The sequence below is a fragment of the Trichoplusia ni genome, chromosome 22 (genome assembly GCF_003590095.1).
Source record: "Trichoplusia ni isolate ovarian cell line Hi5 chromosome 22, tn1, whole genome shotgun sequence".
NCBI lineage: Eukaryota > Metazoa > Arthropoda > Insecta > Lepidoptera > Noctuidae > Trichoplusia > Trichoplusia ni.
The window spans coordinates 2,853,218-2,872,223 of record NC_039499.1 but is presented as its reverse complement, the minus strand read 5'-3'; the positions used below and the strand labels follow the sequence as shown (position 1 = coordinate 2,872,223).

At 37.1% G+C, this 19,006-nt stretch overlaps 1 protein-coding gene across 4 annotated transcripts in view; it reads right to left on the bottom strand.

Annotated features, from left to right (window-relative positions):
• LOC113504627 (myelin transcription factor 1) overlaps positions 1-19,006 on the bottom strand; it is a 201,290-nt gene that overhangs the window by 34,319 nt on the left and 147,965 nt on the right. For all 4 annotated transcript variants that reach the window (XM_026887035.1, XM_026887032.1, XM_026887033.1 and 1 more), the window contains one exon: positions 12,669-12,706. In XM_026887035.1, coding sequence (XP_026742836.1) covers positions 12,669-12,706 — 38 coding nt within the window. The remainder of the gene's footprint in view (positions 1-12,668; positions 12,707-19,006) is intronic.

Sequence of the window (19,006 nt, the reverse complement as noted above, 5' to 3'; positions counted from 1 at the left end):
GCTGTGCGATATGAGAATGACTATGTTTAAATGCATTAAAATCTAGTGAAGAAAGGAAGCCACTAGCTTCGAGACCTCAAGCTATTTTTTTCCACAGGCAAGCTAATTTATAGACAAAGATACACGTGAAAATACAGTTAAATATTGATCCTCTCTTTCAGTGATAGGCTTCCTTTAGTAGAATCGCAGAGTTATATGAAAACGCATTGAATGAATACCCTATCCAACGCCGACACCATAATACCGACTACGTTCGTAGCTTCGAGGTGCGTAGTGTAAACGGGTGGCGTGTAGTGTTTACCTGTGGAATCCGTACAGACAATTACCTCTTTATGCGATTAAACGCTCTTCGTGAACGCACGCGTCAACAACATCAAACGATGTAACCTTGTTAAACGTTACTATGATTTCATTTGCAAACAGTTCCAGGAATGATCGTTGAATTATGATTTTAAGGGAAAATCGGTTAGTGTTTTTAAACGGGTTTTTATTAGATGAAACTATATCTTTTTATTATTGCTTGTTTTAATTAAGATTGTTATGTCAATTTTGCTGTGAATTGGGATAAAAACTCAGATTGTTATTTTTGAGCGGAGATAATAAAAAAAAAAATGCCAAATGCAAGTTGGACTCGAGGCACTAAGAGTTTCATACAAATAGAATGAACTTCAGGATGTCGCTTCCACAAATTCATTTGTCACCCAACAAAGCTCTTCATTTCTCTAAACAGTGCTCGTATCCACACGTCATGACTTCACTATGATTCGTAACGCCTGTTAATCGTCATTCGGTGCGATTCCTTTAATTCATAGGGGTGAATTTCCCGGACCCAAAAATTGCGTGGCATCGATGAAATCGGTACTAAAAAGCATTGTTATAATGTTCTAACATTTTTTTTTAGGTAGATGACATAAAAATCTATCTGTAGCACTAAATATTTTATTAATATAATTAATAGGTTTTCCAAAAAAAAAAGTTAAACCACATAATCTTTCATCGCCGTGTTTGTCCACGACTCACCTTGATGTATTAAAGTCATCATTGATCAAAAATGTATCGTTATTTATATTAAAACTTAGTTTTATTTGGTTCGTGAATAGTTAGAGTATTGACTCGGAATACATTTATTCAAATATTTACACAATACAACGTATGGTTAATAAAAAACCATTTGTCCCAGAACTACCTTTCATCGCCATGTCCTAAACATATTTGAGAATATTGCATATTCTAACGTTTTGCGTCGCTCCCGTTTTGCGTTAAACGTTGCATATAAGTAACGTCGAAAGGCTAGACAAGGAACGACGTGTGTACGTGCCTGCGTTTTCGAGCTATAATTAAAAGTATTCAATTTTTTTGGTACTGGACATTTTTTCTTTCATCGCCGTGGATAGGTCTAACTTCTATTTCAATAAGTTTTTAATCTCGATTGAGCATTCAATACAATGCCATTTATATTTAGCTTATTTGTAAAGTGTTCATTACTGTGAATTATTACCAGTTTTTTAGTAAATTGAATTATACCCCTTGATTTTCATCGCCGTGCTCTCATTTCCGTGGTTTCCGTGGACAAAATTTGCTATGGCAATGAAAAAAAATACACGGGAATGAAAAAAATATCATCGCCGTGCCTTGTAAAACAGTTTCCTTTCATTGCCGTGGCCACGTGTTTCATTTCCGTGACTTATGTTTGTTTCGCCACTAGACAGGAATGTATCTATTTATAGTTATATTATAAAAATAATATCATGTGTGACTGGATGTTTACACATTAATTTCTATTATTATTGCGTATAAATTAATAGTATTTATTTTTGTTTCAATGATTAACTTTATCATTTAAATATTCTTGTACACTATAATAACATTTCATTGCCATGGACGCCTGTTTCATTGCCGTGCATGCATGTTTCATCGCCGTGGCACGGAATTTTCAATCTTGTATATCTCGTTAGTTTTTTAAGCTATCTGCTAGATATTAAGCAAAACTGCATATCTGATCGAAAACTTGAGAAAACACTATTTTTTATTGTTCTAAAGTTGAAGAATAAAAAATCCACGGAAATGAAGATTTTTTTGGACCTGTTGAAATTCACCCATAGTTGAATTAACTGTTGATTAATAATGGTAGGCTTTTTTATTATAAATCGGAAAAATAATTTTCAATATAAAAAAACTGACATTAAATATAAATTAAACCAAAACACTAATCAATGAAACCTGAACGGCACAATATAATATAAACAAGCAATTAATAATACATCGAACAAAAGCCTGAATGAACACCGCTACAAGACATTCCCCAGCTAGCCACAATGCGTCGTTATCTTGTGTGTAGGGACAGACAAGACCGTCAAATGTGCATTCACCATTGAGGCAGGTGTCGTGAAGGACGCGCTGAAGAAGGGAATAGGCACAAAGACCCGTCACGGGATGCTTGGAGGTGTCTCGACTGGCGAACATAGATTATGTGATAGATACGACGTTCGTTTTTTAATAAATTTACCTATTAGAAGATGTATTCGATTATGCATAGAGTCAGTTTTTTAGGTTTGTCTTGAATGTAACTTAGATTAAAAAAAAAGATTTTAATAATAGTTTGTAAAGAAATTGTCCGAAGTTGCAAAGTAATAGCTAAAAGCAGGGAGAAAATATATCTGTAATTTTCTACATTATCCCTTAACGAAACATATCAATAATAACCTTTACTGCCTTCCCACCTAATCAAATGTTGATAAACCCATCTGACAAATAATTACTCTTTGTATGGGCACTTTGGTTAATATACACCAAGAAGGCTGACTCTCGTCGAGTGCATCGGCCTTCAACACGAAGGAGCATAAAGATATTGAGCGTGCATTGTCGTGCGCGCTATTGTGTGCGGCGCGAATCGTCCGAGATAACACACCGACCGCCACCGGCCGCTTTGTCTGCCTAATTGTTATATCCCGAACAAAGAGCGCGCAGAAACAAACGACGTCACTGCTTGTTAGCTTCCAGGCTAAACGCTCCGTGTAATAACATGTCCTCAAACAATTGCGCGACATTTTCAATACGTTAGGAAATTGGCTATACGCAATCGCAATGCGAGCTCGAACGCTTTTGTTGTGCAATATCGACTGCAGCCGACTATGGGTGAGTTTAAATTGTGAAACTTAATCGTAAAAGAATGATTGACGTCAATATGAAATGAGCGGAGGAAAATGAAAATTCTATAGAGTAAATGAATCGGTGGGTATTCGCTGCGCCAATATTGCGCTAAGCGCTAATGATGTTCATTTTCAAATTTCGATCGGTTCGACGTTTATTCGTTTTAAAAGCAAGCGGTGGCATGCGGCCCCCGCTCTACGGCATCAATCATTTTTAGAGGGTTTCGCTTATCCAAGTTTTCTTCCTACCGCCGTCCTAGCTCCCAACTTTTACATCGAATGATCTCCACTGAACCAACAGAGCGTTCGCCGTAACCGCGTTTTGTATTATTTTTTGTGAATAAATAATATTATTTCTCGAGGGAAAGGGGGATTGGATTTCGTTAAATATGGTTTAGTAATTGAATTGAAATCTCTCAATGTCGATGTTCAATTAAGCTTTAGATTTTGTGCTTGATGATGTTATTTTCATTGTTTTGTGAAATTTTAGAAATTAGTTAAATTTCGGTTATTCAATTAAATCTACAGCATACAATTTGTATTAGAGGTGATGTATCACATGTAATTGAGTGTTATAGTATTCTTGATTCTACAAGTTAATTAAGAGATGCGGGAGTAGTTCTCGTGGAATAGATTTTTAGTATCACATTTACATAACGAAGCTATCAACTGGATTACCTTTATAAACCAATTATAAACTTTAAACACATTAATTACACTATCCATTACGGTGTCTGTCAAAAGTGATTAATGCTAATGTCGGACGCAAGATTTTTAACTAAGTTAAGATTAAAATAGCTTAGGGTATTATTTGTGAGCGCTCGGAGCGACGGATCAGTCATCTCTCCCTTGCAAATTATAATGACACATCCGCCGGGAGGTTTTAAGCCAATTCAACTTTGAGCATTCCTGATACCGTGGGCAATGCTTTTTCCTCAAGAAATATTCTAAGATTTTGAGGTAAAATATAAATTACGTGGCATTAGCTCGATTTCAGATTTTGTAATTAAATTTGAACTCGTAGAGCTTATTTCTGAACGAAGTTGTAGCGTTTCAGGTGATTTGTAGTATGATTTTGAAACGAAATTTAGGAAACTGGTTTTAAAAATCTTTATCTATCAGTTATACGTTACGATCGTGAAATGTTTCTTTCTTACGAATTCCGTTTCAATTGACATGATGAAAACTTGGGATAACTTCACTGTAACGTAATATTATGAAAACTATAATAAGAGGGGATATTTAAATGAAACGAAGAAAAATAGTTTTGGTCTAACTACTTAATATAGCATTAAATCTGTTTATATAAGTTTTAAGCATTAGACGTCTACGAAATGACTCCCGATATTATTAGTGCAATACCGATACCAATAATAAGTTCCAAAGCTACTGTAATAATACAAACAAGATCGATTCACGAGGGTTTCCTCTACGGAAAACAATTTGCGGTAAAAATCCACACTGATAGACGTTATATGAGCAACGGGAGATTTTTTTACTCATTTTTTGCGGCACGGGGGAGATCGCGAGCGGCTGATCTTTGTTTTATGAGAACGATTAAGAAAAGCATATTTGAAGTGTGTACTTGGCTTTATTTGTGCTCCGAGAGGGAAGGCACGCTTCATTGATCTGTAATCGTTTTTCGCATTTTATTGCTGTTGTAATAAGGGGTCTCGACTGTGCGTAAAATGCACGCTGTATAACGTTGAAATTAGTTGTTTGCGCGTAAAATTTAAAATTAGAATCTTGTTCGCGACATAATTCAGTCGGATTCGCGTCGGGATCCTGTTATTTTCGCACTTAATTTCGCGGCGTTAAGCGTTGTATTGTGGCGCGAGGCGTCTGCTCGCAGTGATTAGAATGCTAAGTACGCACTCTGAAAGGGTTCTCTTAATTGTGCGGTGTTCCTTGTGGACCGCACCCGGCAAACATCGGCCGCGTGTGCTATTCAAACGGCGGGCTTCGACTTGGTTTAACAAGAAATTAAGAACTTATACCGTGCAGTACAGAGATTTATGAGAATTAAACCAAGAAAAGTCGAATGAAAAGATCCAGCTTTTAGTGCAACATGGGCTTATAAACTTAGTAACTTCTTAATTTCGCCTTATGCGTGGGATTCCTTTGATCGGCAACAAGAACTATTAAAACTTTAACATTGAAGTTATGAAATAATCTCATATTTTGATTTAATTGCGTAATAGAGTTGTTACTGATATAAGTATCTATTGCATTCGTGTCTTTTTCCACCCACAGTTCCTGTAAAGCAATCACGACGGAGACGTTTTAATAGCCAAAAAATTAATTGCAAGTGGCGTCGTCGTGATTTACATGGCTCAAATGTGGTCGTTAGTGCGAATTGAACGAAAGGGTGGGGTTGTTTTAAGCTCCCCAATATAATTAAACTTAACTCTCGGCTTCATGAAAAAAGCAGAAAACGTTTTATATTTGCAAAATGAAACACTTAAGTGGATTGTCAAAAGATGTATTCAATGTTGACGTATACCGCTGTCAAAAATTACGCATTTCAAATATGTATGAACAATTTCATAAATTAATGCGCGGCGGTTCTTTTGTTTTGGTAGCAGAGCATAACGCAAAATAAAGGCGTATTAATTATTCAGCGCCACACTCGACGCAATCAGAATAAGTGCTGATGTTTCTGTCACCCGCTGCGGCTGCGGCGCGGTGTCGGCGCGGTGGCGGCGCGGTGGCAGCGCGGTGGCGGCGCGGTGGCGGCGCGGTGGCAGCGCGGTGGCGGCGCGGCCGGCGTGTGCATGATTAGAATTCTTAAGCTGTGCCGAAGGCTCTTGATTAGAGGAAATTAAAATCATTATACTCCGGCGCGCACCGCACTCGCGCCACAATGCCGCCGCTCTACCCGACTGACGTAAAAATAAGCGGGAAACGCACATAAAGAAGGAGGCCGCCGGAAACGGAAGCGGCACCATCTTGGAGCCGCCGGGCGGGAAAACAATGGATTCGTTAATTAACATTTTCTTACGCCTCGCGGCTGTCGAACGAACGGTTTATCGGACAAAATATTTATGACGTAGACGCAATGAAAATTCCTCCATGAAATTGCACAATTGAAATCCATAGAAGACGGAGATTAAGGAATTACTGGGGACTTTTGACTATGGAGCTAATTATAATAGCTGTACTATAAAATAGCCAAGGCCACCTTAATCTTTATGTTCTCTGCCATAAAACTAATGAGTTCCTGTTAACTAATAATTTTATGTATCTTCATTAAAAAACTGCTTTAAATATCAAAACAAAATAATCAAACTACAAAGTTAAACCAAAACACCACTTATCACCACTACAAACAATGACATAGGTAAACGAGTTGAACCGAATTCTCATGTCGAACAAATAACTCAATGTGCGTACAAAACGTATCAGTGGTAGCTGTAATAGAGACAGAGTGCCGGCGCCTGAGGCGAGTGGCCGCGCTTGAAAAACGGTCGCCATCAATAACGCGCTATCGGTCAGAACAGACGTTTGCCTTAGCCTATCGATATCTGATTGATTGTTTACTCTGTGCTACAATTTATGTAATGTTGGTATACCTGTTCACTGACATTTGACTTCAATAAAGGTGTTCTATTTTTTAAATTAACATTTTTTTTTGTGTTGTTGTATTTATGGCAAGTCAATGCAGTATCGGACTTTTTGTAAATAACCTCAAATGTCTTTTGGCGGTAATGGTGATGATTAATTCATATTTATGAACTTTGTAATAAATTATGTCTATCCATAAAAGTTCAAGTTGTTGTAATCATTATTAGACAGTTTGCATGCAATTACTGGCATCAAATCAGTATTACATTAAATTAATAATAATTTAGAATTTTAAACCACAGTTAAAATACGACTACTCAAATAGGTATAGCAGAAGCTCACCAGTTTACCTACATGCAATTTACGAAGGCAAAACGGCCACAAATCACCGGCTAACATCACAACGGACATTCATTGTGTCTATATTGACCTCCTGACAGAGTGCTGTCATTTATCAAACTGAACGCTGCACAAAATGCAATGCGCTGCTCCCGCAAATAGTGATGTGAAATATGAATATTGACTCTGTAGATGTTCGATCACCATCTGACAAATGGAATCATTAATGTTGAGTTATACGATAAACTTGTTTGTTTTCTATTATTGTTGAAATTATGTTTTTTTATTTATTGATTTATCAATTGTAGACTGTGATGATAGTCTTTATTAATTATGTTCTTAATATTTTATTCTTAGGTTTGAGAAATTACAAACTTGTTATCGGTTCCGAAATGTTACTAATTTTTTTGCGCTTGTCGCCAACCCAAATATGTCATTTGAATTCTTATTCAGTGTTAGTAACATTAAAATTTTAAGTGTTTAATTATTTCCAGTAGTACGAGAATAATAAGCTGGTGTGAGTGGATTTAGTCGGCAATAACAATGCAGTAAACCGCTCTTAGTGGTGGATTACCGCCATTAACCGCTGTGGCTGTAAAACGAGTGATCGATGCGCGCCCCGATGTTTATTGTCTACCTATTACATGGACGGCCAGGGACACTAGTGATGCGGCCTAGCGGATATTTATCCAAATTGTCTTGATTTTTCATTTGATTATAAAAATACTATTCGTTTTTTTCTTTTCAATAATTATCTTATTTTATTATTATTCCACTGAATTTTATTTATCTCCATAGTCAATTTAACGTTGATTGCTTATAATTACTTAATTCAAATTTAAAATGAGGGCTGTCAAATCAAAAACGCAGTTAAATACACCACAAGTGGGCCACAGCAGCAGCCGCAATCGCAATTGTCTCAATTATTAATTGTAATTTTTGACAGGCACCTGTCAATTTCGCAGCGTTCAACCCTTCCTTAATCCCCCGCAAGACGCGAGGTGCCGCGATGTTGGGACGTCTCCTTAGCCGTTCCCCCGGAATAAATTAGCTTTCTCCCGGCCACATCGGGATATAAAATTTTGAATATGAATGGAAAATTTTGCATTTGTAATAAGCCGCTTTTCCCTGTTACGCTGCAGATGCGTACTCGAGGACTGGATAAAAATGGAATCTCGCCGAGTGTCGTTCCTCAGGTGGCCCGCCATAAATATTTATTAATTATTTTTTCAATAATCTCTCCTCTGTTGTATCCTCCGAGGATGGAGGGATATCTCCACCGTTAATTGCTTTTTGTTTCATTTGAATAAGTATTGTTTTTGACTGCTCGAGCGTGACGTCGAGTTTTATAAAATCTCGGCGATGAATAATTTTGTTGAAACAAAGTTAATTGAATCCATTATTGATTGTTCCAAATTTCGTTGAAAATATCTATTATAATTTATTTATATCTACAGTAAGTTAATCAACTGATAGAAGTAAAATTAGAAATTAATTTAATCATTACTAACACGCGTTAACACCTAAAGGGATTGTCAGATGCTATCTTACATCATATACATACATTACATTGCTAAAGTTTAGTTATTGTACATAATATTGGATCAACGAAATTAATTAATCATTACTAATTTTAAACGGAAAGGTAAAAAAAAAACAGTTCAGCAGCAGATTGCTTTAAATGGATGTCATAAAAACGATTGAAAGAAAGACATACAGCCGATGTCGACATCGCATTGCTTAATTGATTTTATAATTCGAAGGAAATTCAAAAAAAGAGCATTCGAATTCGAATCACGGCGGCGACACGGAGCGATGCGCCGATTGTGGTTACCAAGTGACACTGACTCCCGCCAAAATCCAAATCCACAAACGATGGCTTAAAAGTACGAAGACTTAAGGCATAAAATACAATTGCACCCGACATAATAAGAAGAAAATAATATTTGGCCAAGCAGTACTCTCAGCCGCTTCACTTTTATTTTCATACGCTTGTATAATTTTATTGTAACGACTCAATCTGAGTAAAGATTTTTATCTCAGGAATAAACTTGAAGTTTTTGTATACTAATGGAAATGAAAGTATGATGTAAAAAGTCGGACTGCTTTTGTTCGATTCTGAATAATTTCAGGTATCGAGCATGAATCGATTGGGGTAGTCGATATAACTAGTGATGTGTAACGTATGATTTTCTACCGCGGGGTATGGTTGAGCGATTGTATCAATTTGTCCGCGTAACACGCGGTAACCCCCGCGGCATGTTAATTTTTTATTTGATCAAGATAGTTATCGTGGGCGAATAGTTTGATAATGAAGCCAATTTTTTTCGGATAATAACCTTAGGGGTGGATTTTGAGTGGTTTATTCTGTAAGTAAGGAGGAAATTATATACGTAGACGTGTCATTTTGTTGACAATTTGAAAGTCATTTGATTCCATTTATCTCATTTTCTTGTTAAAGTGAATTATTAATATTGAATACGGTACTGCAAGTCTTGTAGCTCTATAATTAGGCGTTTTACACTGTTGATCGTTTCCTTTTACTAGACTTTTTGTGCACATTTTTTAGGTAATTAAATCGGTTACTTTTAACATGTGTTTGACGATTTAAATTCTTACGTGGGATTTAAATGTACCTATTTTACATTAAAATACTATTTTTATTTAATTCTTTATGATTTAAACTAGTTCCTCAGACCGCGAAGTAAAGTAAATACTAGTTTTCTATAATCACGACTACATTCAATGATAACAGAAAATCCTCTAACTTAAACATTGAGTGTAATGCAAACTTTATGGTATAATTTATGAAGTCGTCCAGTCATCGTCCATTTCGGCTGGTGGGCTGTTACCCGTAATTTGTCTCCAGGGTATTGTAATCCTCAAATTGATAATCGATGGGCGTCTACAAAGGCACGTTAACGAGCCGCTCTAACTGTTATCAATCTTGCCTAGTCAAGGTCATCCTGCTGTCAAAAAGAAGCCATTAATGTCAGCTTTATTTATGGTGATGACAGACATGTTTCTTGTGCTGTTTGGTTAAATTGAATTGTTTCTCTTAAGTGGTTGAAATTAATATTGTGGTGGAGCAAATATTGTTAAAACCTTTTATATTAATGTTAAAATTCTATGTGTATATATTTACTGGCAATATTATTATGTTCTTTGTTCAAAAAATAAAACGATACAGTATTTTATCCGTACCAATTAAAACTATTACTGGCAAACAATTCGATATTTGAAATTCGAATCATACGTCACATGTCGGAACAAATTGACAAATGTCAAAATTAAACGGCCTCTGTACTGGGTATGTCAAACAAATGCGTTCGGTTGTTTCCGATAAACATCGTAACAAATTAACCCTACGCCGGCTGATAGAGTGCGGACCGGAGCGGAGCCCGTATCGCGACATCTACGCACCATAACGACATTGATTAAACTGATTCCAGTGGGCCGTGGGAAGGGTTACCTATACGCCTATTTTAATATATCGGTGGTTTACGAATAAAAAAATATGTTAATATTATCGAAATTCGTAGTTTGTTATGAAAAAAACCTTTGATTGCTTTTTCATATTTTCAATGTTGTATGAAATTTATTCAATTAATTTGCTTTTGAGATTATATGTTCCAAAACAATGTTCTTAAGATGTGAATGTAATTAAGGAGTAAACAGAACAAAAAGACGAAAATATACTAACCTAACGATAAACATAGTTTTCACCACATTAATTCAATTCGGTACTTTAAAATTCATGCCCACATAACAAGAGTTTAATAGATAGTAAATCTAGACACGCAGGTACGAAAGTTGCGAACAATTCTAACCTAACTGCCAAAGGGTTCTTATCAACTCACTCGAGCTTTCAAGTGCCGATAAATATGATTATGATGAATCCACCTTCATATTTTCGCTGCGAATTAATATTAATGTAAAAATCTTATATTTCGATTTTTTCGCGTGATTGACATTTTATTCGGTGGTTTAATTTGGTGGTGTATAAAGAAATAAATGTTATATTGAGGAAAATAAACCCTGAAGGGCTCATATTACAATGTGAGCAGGGATCGTCGCTGAGGATACAACGGTAATGCCCAAATCGCGTGAAATCGTACAATATCCACCGCCGATTGACTCGGTAAAGGAAATGAATAGATTTCATTTTAGTGTCATTTGTAGAGCTAATGGCGCCACCGGTTAATGTCGTGTTGAAAACGTGTAAACACGGGGGATCGCTGTTGTCGGCTTCCTGACACGTTAATGATACTACCGAAGACTAATTTTATTTATATTATAATATTAATTCTGTTTTTGGATTCAGAGTCATTATCATCATAGATTATTGGGATAATTATCGGTTCTTGAATCATACGTTTTAAACATGATAGTATATAAAAATTTATTCCCTACCTCGTAAAAAAAGGCAAGCTTGTTGAGAAAAATAATATCTAGGTAACTGATTCAAATTATTGCAAGAAAACATATCTTTTTTTCTAAACGCTAAAAAAAAATACTTGACAACCCTAACTATTTATTGATGGAGTACCAACCTACCCTTCCATTTTTAATTTTAAATTAAGTACACTCTTGAAATAGAAAACAAAAAGTTTCATAGAGAAAAGAAAATAGTTTCGACTTTTTGTCAGTAGAACGTATAAAAAGATAATACTATTTCCTTTGTCGTGGAAAATTGCTGTTGAATTGTAGCGTGCCCCAATAATACGCAGCTCAATTACGTCACAATGTCTTCTTTGTATTTTCCCCGAAAAAACTGTTCGTAATAAATAATACCGTATGTCATTTCTCAGCACGTATGAAATTTATAACACGCGCAGCGTTTTCGAAGGGCAATTTATTTGTAATAGAGCTGTTCGATAGGGCCCGACCCACTGTAATAGTATAGGTGTGTTACAGTTACTTGATTTTTGTTTCTATATTTGGCGTTATTGCTAATTGTTTTTTTGCATGTTTTTACTCTGATGCGAGGTTTAGTTGTCGTTTTGAAATGCTCTTTGTGTTTACGAAAGAGATTCTTAAATGTTCGAATAAAAATTTTGTTCTGAAGTGTTGTTTGTATCGTTTATAGATTAGGATAAAATTAAATTAGTGTTCATGAATTTTGTTGCTTATATGTAGATATTGGTTTGTTGTTTCATGTCCGTTGTTGTACATATTTATTTAGGAAATCCTTTCAAAGGATTTCTAAACATATACTCATAAATTTTCGATACCCAATTTTCCCAAACCTGATCGAAAACAATAGATTCTACTCGAAACGAAAACAGCAAATAACGGACAAAAATATATAAATTAAAAAGCAATTCCGCAAGCTTGGTGTCGGTATATCAGAGGGCCGGTAAAGAGGCGCCTCGCCACGATTTGTGACTTAATCACTTTATTGGCAGCGGGGGGGCCGGCCTTATCGGAAAGAAACGTCGACCCGACCCGCTGATATATGAGTAAACAAGCTTGCACTTTTCCTCGCCGACTTTTGGCGGTCACAGCGGCCATAAAGTCGTCGCTAAAGTTTGGATTGCGCTTGTGGGGAGCACTCTGGTTTAATGTTGTTTTTTTAGTTTTAAACTCTACAACAGCGGTGACGTTCTTTCGTACCTTGTTTGCGTCGTCGTCGCCGTTGTAGTCACGTGCATCTGAAACAAATGAAAATCTTTATATAAAACGGGCAAGGGGTTTGTGTACAGGGGCGCTCGTACTCCGTCCAGTGATTAGCCGGCGCACACTACGCTACGTAACGGACCTAAATATGTTTGTATTTTGGCTTTGCCGGTACACACCCAATATCGGATCCCTCCTGAGGATCAGCCATTACGCAGCCTCTTAACGGCGGACGGTTTTAATTAAAAACTTCTTGCATTAGCATGTGTCCGCCCAATCATGATACTAATCCCTTCAAAATATTATTTAATTTCAGTTGAGAATCCTATCTGCAACAAATTTAGAGGAGTAACACATGAATATTCATATTATTTTCGGTTATTGCGTTTTGTATAAATATGAAATGATTATTGAGTATTATTGATGTATAATAAGTGGGCTGCGGTGGTTTGTTGCTTGGCCTAAACAAACAATAGATGTGGTGCGGGGTGCGCGCGGTCTCAGCGGCGATAAACAAGCACAGGTGTAGCACTACCCGCCTCAACCGCTGTCCGGAGTAACTTGGAAAGTATTTGTAAGCGTTCAAACATACCGGGCTCGTTATGCATGCCTCGCTGGGTTTAATCACGGACCAACCCCGCCCCGGGCGGAGCTAATGTTTTCACTATGTATTTTTTAAGTACCGATAACTTCTGCGGCATTCAGAACTCGCGGTTTGCTCTCAATATTCCTGCTAAGTATCAATATTGTGTAGCCGAACAATACGTACAATATGTACAATACGAACTTGTTTTCAGTATAGTTATTTCCAATGTTCTATATTACATTCAAAGAGAACAATTTCATTGTTTCCGACAGACATAATTATAACATAAACCAATAAGAATCGTAGTGAGTGCAATGTCAAGTCAGACGTGCAACGACCATTACCGTGTTGTTCACGACAGTTCGACGACATCTGAGTTCTGTTCCCTATTATGTTATGTGTCCAATATTGACACAGTGTCCCGCTGATTGTGTGTATCTCACAGCGATCCCTCGTCACCACATTTGAATATGGGTTTCAGATACGTCACTGCGATATGATCGTTCACTATGATAATATTCAATATATCGGTAGGTATATTTATTTTTAAAGCTGGGATATTAATAGCAAGTTAAATGAACGATTATTAATCACTCGCCACCCAGCCTCGTAAGCTAACACCCAATTCTGTTTGACTTGGCGAAAAGTTGCGCGCACAGTCTTATTTATTTTTTATCAATTTCACTCGGGCAAGCTTTAAAAGCGTCGTCCCGTTTTATTATAGGGACGTGAATTAGCAAAAAGAGAATGGATTTTGGCTGTGATTATGTCAAAAATAATTAATTATTATCGATTCGATGCGGGCAGGGGAGCGGATTGATGGGAGGCACTGAGCGTGGAGTCGCTCTTTAAATTGGAAAGCTAATTACTCAGTTACAGCGGCCGCAATGGGGTTACTGCAAAAATTACTAAACTTTTAGATTACTTTAAATGTATTTCAATATCTTACATATATATAATCTAGTTTAAAGCGAGTAAGCGTATCCCAGAATTATAAAATTTTAAGAGAAAAGAAAAACGTTGACATTTGGGTTGTTAAGCCGGAGACTATATTCTTCCTCAAAGTTTACAATCTATGCGAGGGAGGTTAGAGCCGAGGGGCACGTGTGAGGGGCTCTCTGGAATTTCTTCATTCATTAAGCTGCCGCAGCGCCGTGATCGGCCTGCCGAAGTAGTCGCTACATTGTACACATCTCCGATGAGCAAAACTTTAATTTAGGCCGCGGTACCTGCGACCACTCATTCATAATGAATCGCCTCACCCTCTGTTTAGTTTTCGAACGGAACCTTTGGTGTGTGACTGACATTTTATTTACAGTCTTATACAAACGTCACGGAATACCCTGGCGAGGCTGGATATACTGAGATGAAAGCCAGTTTGTAGCGTCAATAAATCACAAGTCGAGAAGTTTGAGCGTCAAAAGAAAAATCACAGTCATCGGCCTCTTTTAAATTAACGCCATTAGCTACGAAATTTCCGTCTCGAAATAGAGTGCAAAAATTACCTTCCTTCGTTTGAGCGGCTCGAGTAATTAGTGACGCTAGAGTTTTATTTGTTGACGTTCATTATTCCATGATTTTGAGAAGGCGTTGAAGTGGGATAGCGTTTGTTTTTGTATTAATTAGAAAGAGACAGCGATGTTCAATAGAGAAGCTGCACCTGCCACCGCACAAATTTGCAATTTAAATTCCGAACGAATATTCGAGAGGACCTCCTTAACACGACATCTGTATAAATCGTCGACGATAGAGTGACTGTCGTGGTTTCAACTCTTTGTGATTGCGACTTAATTGAAATAAAACAAAACCCTTCCACGAATTTAGGGGGACTTAGAAATGCAATCGTTAAAACATTGATTTTTGCTGGATATTTACTAAACTAATTCAAAACTACATTAAACGTTATTAAACGTATCTGCATTTTGATTATTGCTAACAAAAAAAAATATCCATATCAACTCAATCTTCATTACGTCGAAAAAAAAACAAAACAAAAGCGAACACAAAAATCACAAATAGCTTATTAGTGGTCCGAAACGAAAGGGTAACGTTTACATCACGTTAATAATTTCCCAAATTGATTGATACGTTTCTGTCTAGATGATATATTGTAGCGCCAGTGTATTGGACGCGGTCGGCTAATAGGTGTTAGTGGGTAAATAAAGAAGTGTTTTGGCCGGGCGGAGCCGGGAGTCATTAATAACTATCGCCCCATGCCACTTCATTAACAATCAATCACATGTGGACGCCCTTGCTACGGACAGCTTCTTGCAATAGATGACACTATTTTTTTGTTCTTAATTAATTTTTATGGAGAGATTTCGTGTTAAATCCTTGACAAGCATCACTCACCAGTATAAAAGAAGAAAAAGCTTAATTCCGGTTCATATGGAAGCATGAAATTATTCTAGAACCAAAGTTTAAAACGCGAAACAATCTAATTTCAAACGCAAGGCTACGAATCGAAGCTACGGCGTAGCACCAGCTATGATCAAGTAAAAAGTCGTATAAATCCTTTTATATAATTACTAGCTGACCCAGCATACGTTGTTTTGCCTAATAAATTATTTCTAGTTGCATGTATTTTTTGATGTCACTTAGGGGTATGAAAAATAGATGTTGGTCGATTCTCAGACCTACTGAAAACGCATAAAAGATTTGGTAAAAATCAGTTAAGTCGTTTGGGAGGAGTACGGTAACTAACATCGTGACACGGGAATTTTATATATTAAAAGATGATTGCAATTAATAATTAAACCTTCTCCTATCCGAAATCCTGAAAATTCCAAGGTTTTCCTATTTTATCCTCTTGCAAAAACGCGAGAAAGAATGACTTGTCGGAAGGAGTTAATAATCTTATTAATTTGTTCGCGCGTTACCCGCGGCCGACTGCCAGCGACGTTCTTTGTAATTAATGTGAACACCTCATCTATTAAATTAGTACAAGGACCTGTGAATATACGTGTGCACGTATCGACCACTGTATGAAGACCCATAACGTTAAAGCATGTTTCATTGATTCTAAGGAAACACGGAGGCCCAAAGTATTTGGGAGCCTTGTCATGTAGTCTTAACATAATAAATAAATTGCCCGTGAAGAAAATTAAGTAAGAAATTTCATTTATCAAAACGGTAACGCGAGCTTGTTCGTTTTCAGTCGTGTGAAGTGTTTAAGAATACATTTTCTTAATTATAAGTGCCATTTTTTTATTATTCGATATTTCTCCAATCAAGTAACCATTTTCATTAATTGAAATCTTACCTTAACTTTATCGTGTTCAATCATTTGGTACGTTTACGTTTATTTTTGAAATGACTCATTATTTTGAAAAAAAAAAATGAAAATGATATGTAAACATAGTTTCTCAGTAAGTGAATTATTGATGTAATTCTTATGAGAAATAAAGTTATTCTAACCTATTTAAATCTGTACACATACCAAACCCTGCAAATTTTGTGTGACGTGCTCATAACTAATTGAAACCAAAATATGCGATCTGATCCAAGCCAAGAGTTGGTCATAAGCATCAAACAAAGGTAGCTAGAGGCCTCATAAATTACATCTAACAAACTATACGCTTTGATCAATTAAATTTTATTACACACGTTAATTAAACGGCCCTCTAAGTGAAAGATTTATTGGAGGTTTATCCTCATAACCGAAGCTTAAAGGGCGATCTCAATACGGCCGAGCCTTTCTTGGGGCAGGGCCTGCTTAAGCGTATAGTGTGCGATTAAGGGCCTATTCAAGCGAGCCTTACTATGTTATTTGGTATGCTAAACAATTTTGTAACTATATACGGCGTATAATGTCATATGCCAAGTGTGTTGCTAAGATGTGTAATAACCGGTTTTCATTAATCAAGCCTTTGGACGTAGTTTAGACTATTTTGGTGCAGTTTTATCTGAGGTGTTTTCTAGGGTCCTGACAAGTAAAATAAGGTTAGGTACTTTAGGAAGTTCTCTTCTGGCTTTCATGGGCAATTTGCAAGGCTGTCATGTAAATTTTTGAAGTTTGTGGTACTTATCCATGTTTTAATGTTTAAATAGTAACATTCTGTGATTCAACTCTACTAACAAAACATCTTTGTATACATGTAAACAAATTATTAAAACGCTGAACAACAATACAGTCTCTTATATGCAAATTTCTCTTCAGTTATAATTCTCGTAGATTATATTCCAAATCTTTGTGCTCGGTTCAGTATTGCGGTGTAAGCAGTAAAATTAATCACGGTATAAGCGCTTAGTGCGCGGATATTGCGGGTCCACTACACACGGACTAATCTCACGCGCTGTAAACATGGACCGTGGATGAATAGATGACGTTTATAACTATAACGCTCATACGTCTTGGGGATCGGCAGAGAGTTTAGTGGATAGATTTATATAAGTTTGTGATAGACTGATTTTACAATTGGGTGAAGGTTTTATAAATAATTTGGGTTTGTGATATTTGTGGGGTATTAGTGTAAAGATTTTCCTTGATTTTGTGTATCACAAAATGGATTAAAACATGGACGCGACAGCTTTAGGATATTGTAAAAGTTATTAACATCGTAGCTATTCGTATTTACTTGTAGACAGTGGTGTAACAGCTCTCGGGTGATATATGCGCAGTAAATTCTAATGCATGTCGCCCGCGAGGTGCCGCCGTAAAGCCTCACCGAATACGGAATGATCATAATAAAGTATGATTTCTTGGCCGGGGACGCGGCCTAACTCGGATAATCACTCCTCAGGCGTACCCATATAATTCCTTAGTGCATAATGAAAGTTGATTAACATTATACCCTGTACGGGCGTCGTGTGTGTGTGTGTCCGCCGCAGATTCCGAGTCCTAATTAAGAGCGAGGGAGGGAGGGTCGCGGCCGGCGGCGGGGGCGGGGTATCGATCATCACCCGCCAAGGAATCGACGCAGGGACCCGCAAAAAGGGGAAGCCCTCATCTGAAAATCAGCGTCCGCTAAGCCGGTCCGCTGCGAACACATGTGTTTTGATTTAAATGCGCTCTAAGGGTCAGTTTAATGCGCGAGTGCGGAAACGGAACGCTCCAGGCGAGATTTGCAAATCCGATGTGAATAATTACAAAGCTTACGAGCGCTTACCTACTGCCTTACAGTCATTTGCATATTTTCTTATGGCTTTATGCTGGCTGTCCGCCGATGTGTAAAGTAAATATGTTCGTGAAATGCTTTAGGCGTCAACTTCATATTTCTGACTATGGTAGTGACTTAGGAGCAGGCAAGTAATTATTCTTAAAAAAAAACAAGTTTATGTTAAGCTCATGAGAACTTTAAAAAGTTAACCGCTTTGTTCTGTGGACATATCGTTCTCAAGTTTAAATGTGCTACTAAATAAAGTTACAAAATTGCAGGCTTTCATTTTATTTCGCAGAAGGTAATTGACAATCCTTCTATTAAATACAACAACCGTACAAAACAAGTAACGCTAACAAAGCTGTTTATGAAATAAAAAACGTTGGAAAACACTTATCGCGCTCGAGTGCAAATCGTCGACTGTCACTTCAAATCCCGCCGGCGCCCGGACAAAATGGGAAAAAGTAACAAAAATAACAATCAAATAGAGCATCCACGGAAATGAGATCTGAAGGAATGATCACGCCCGACCCCGGGGACCGGTTGCCTCTTCAAAAAAGACTTAATCTCTCAATTCACTAAGGAGTTAAGCTTTAAAAAATATTTCGATAGGCAACAAAGAGCCCCTCGCTCGTCGCGTCGCGGTGTCT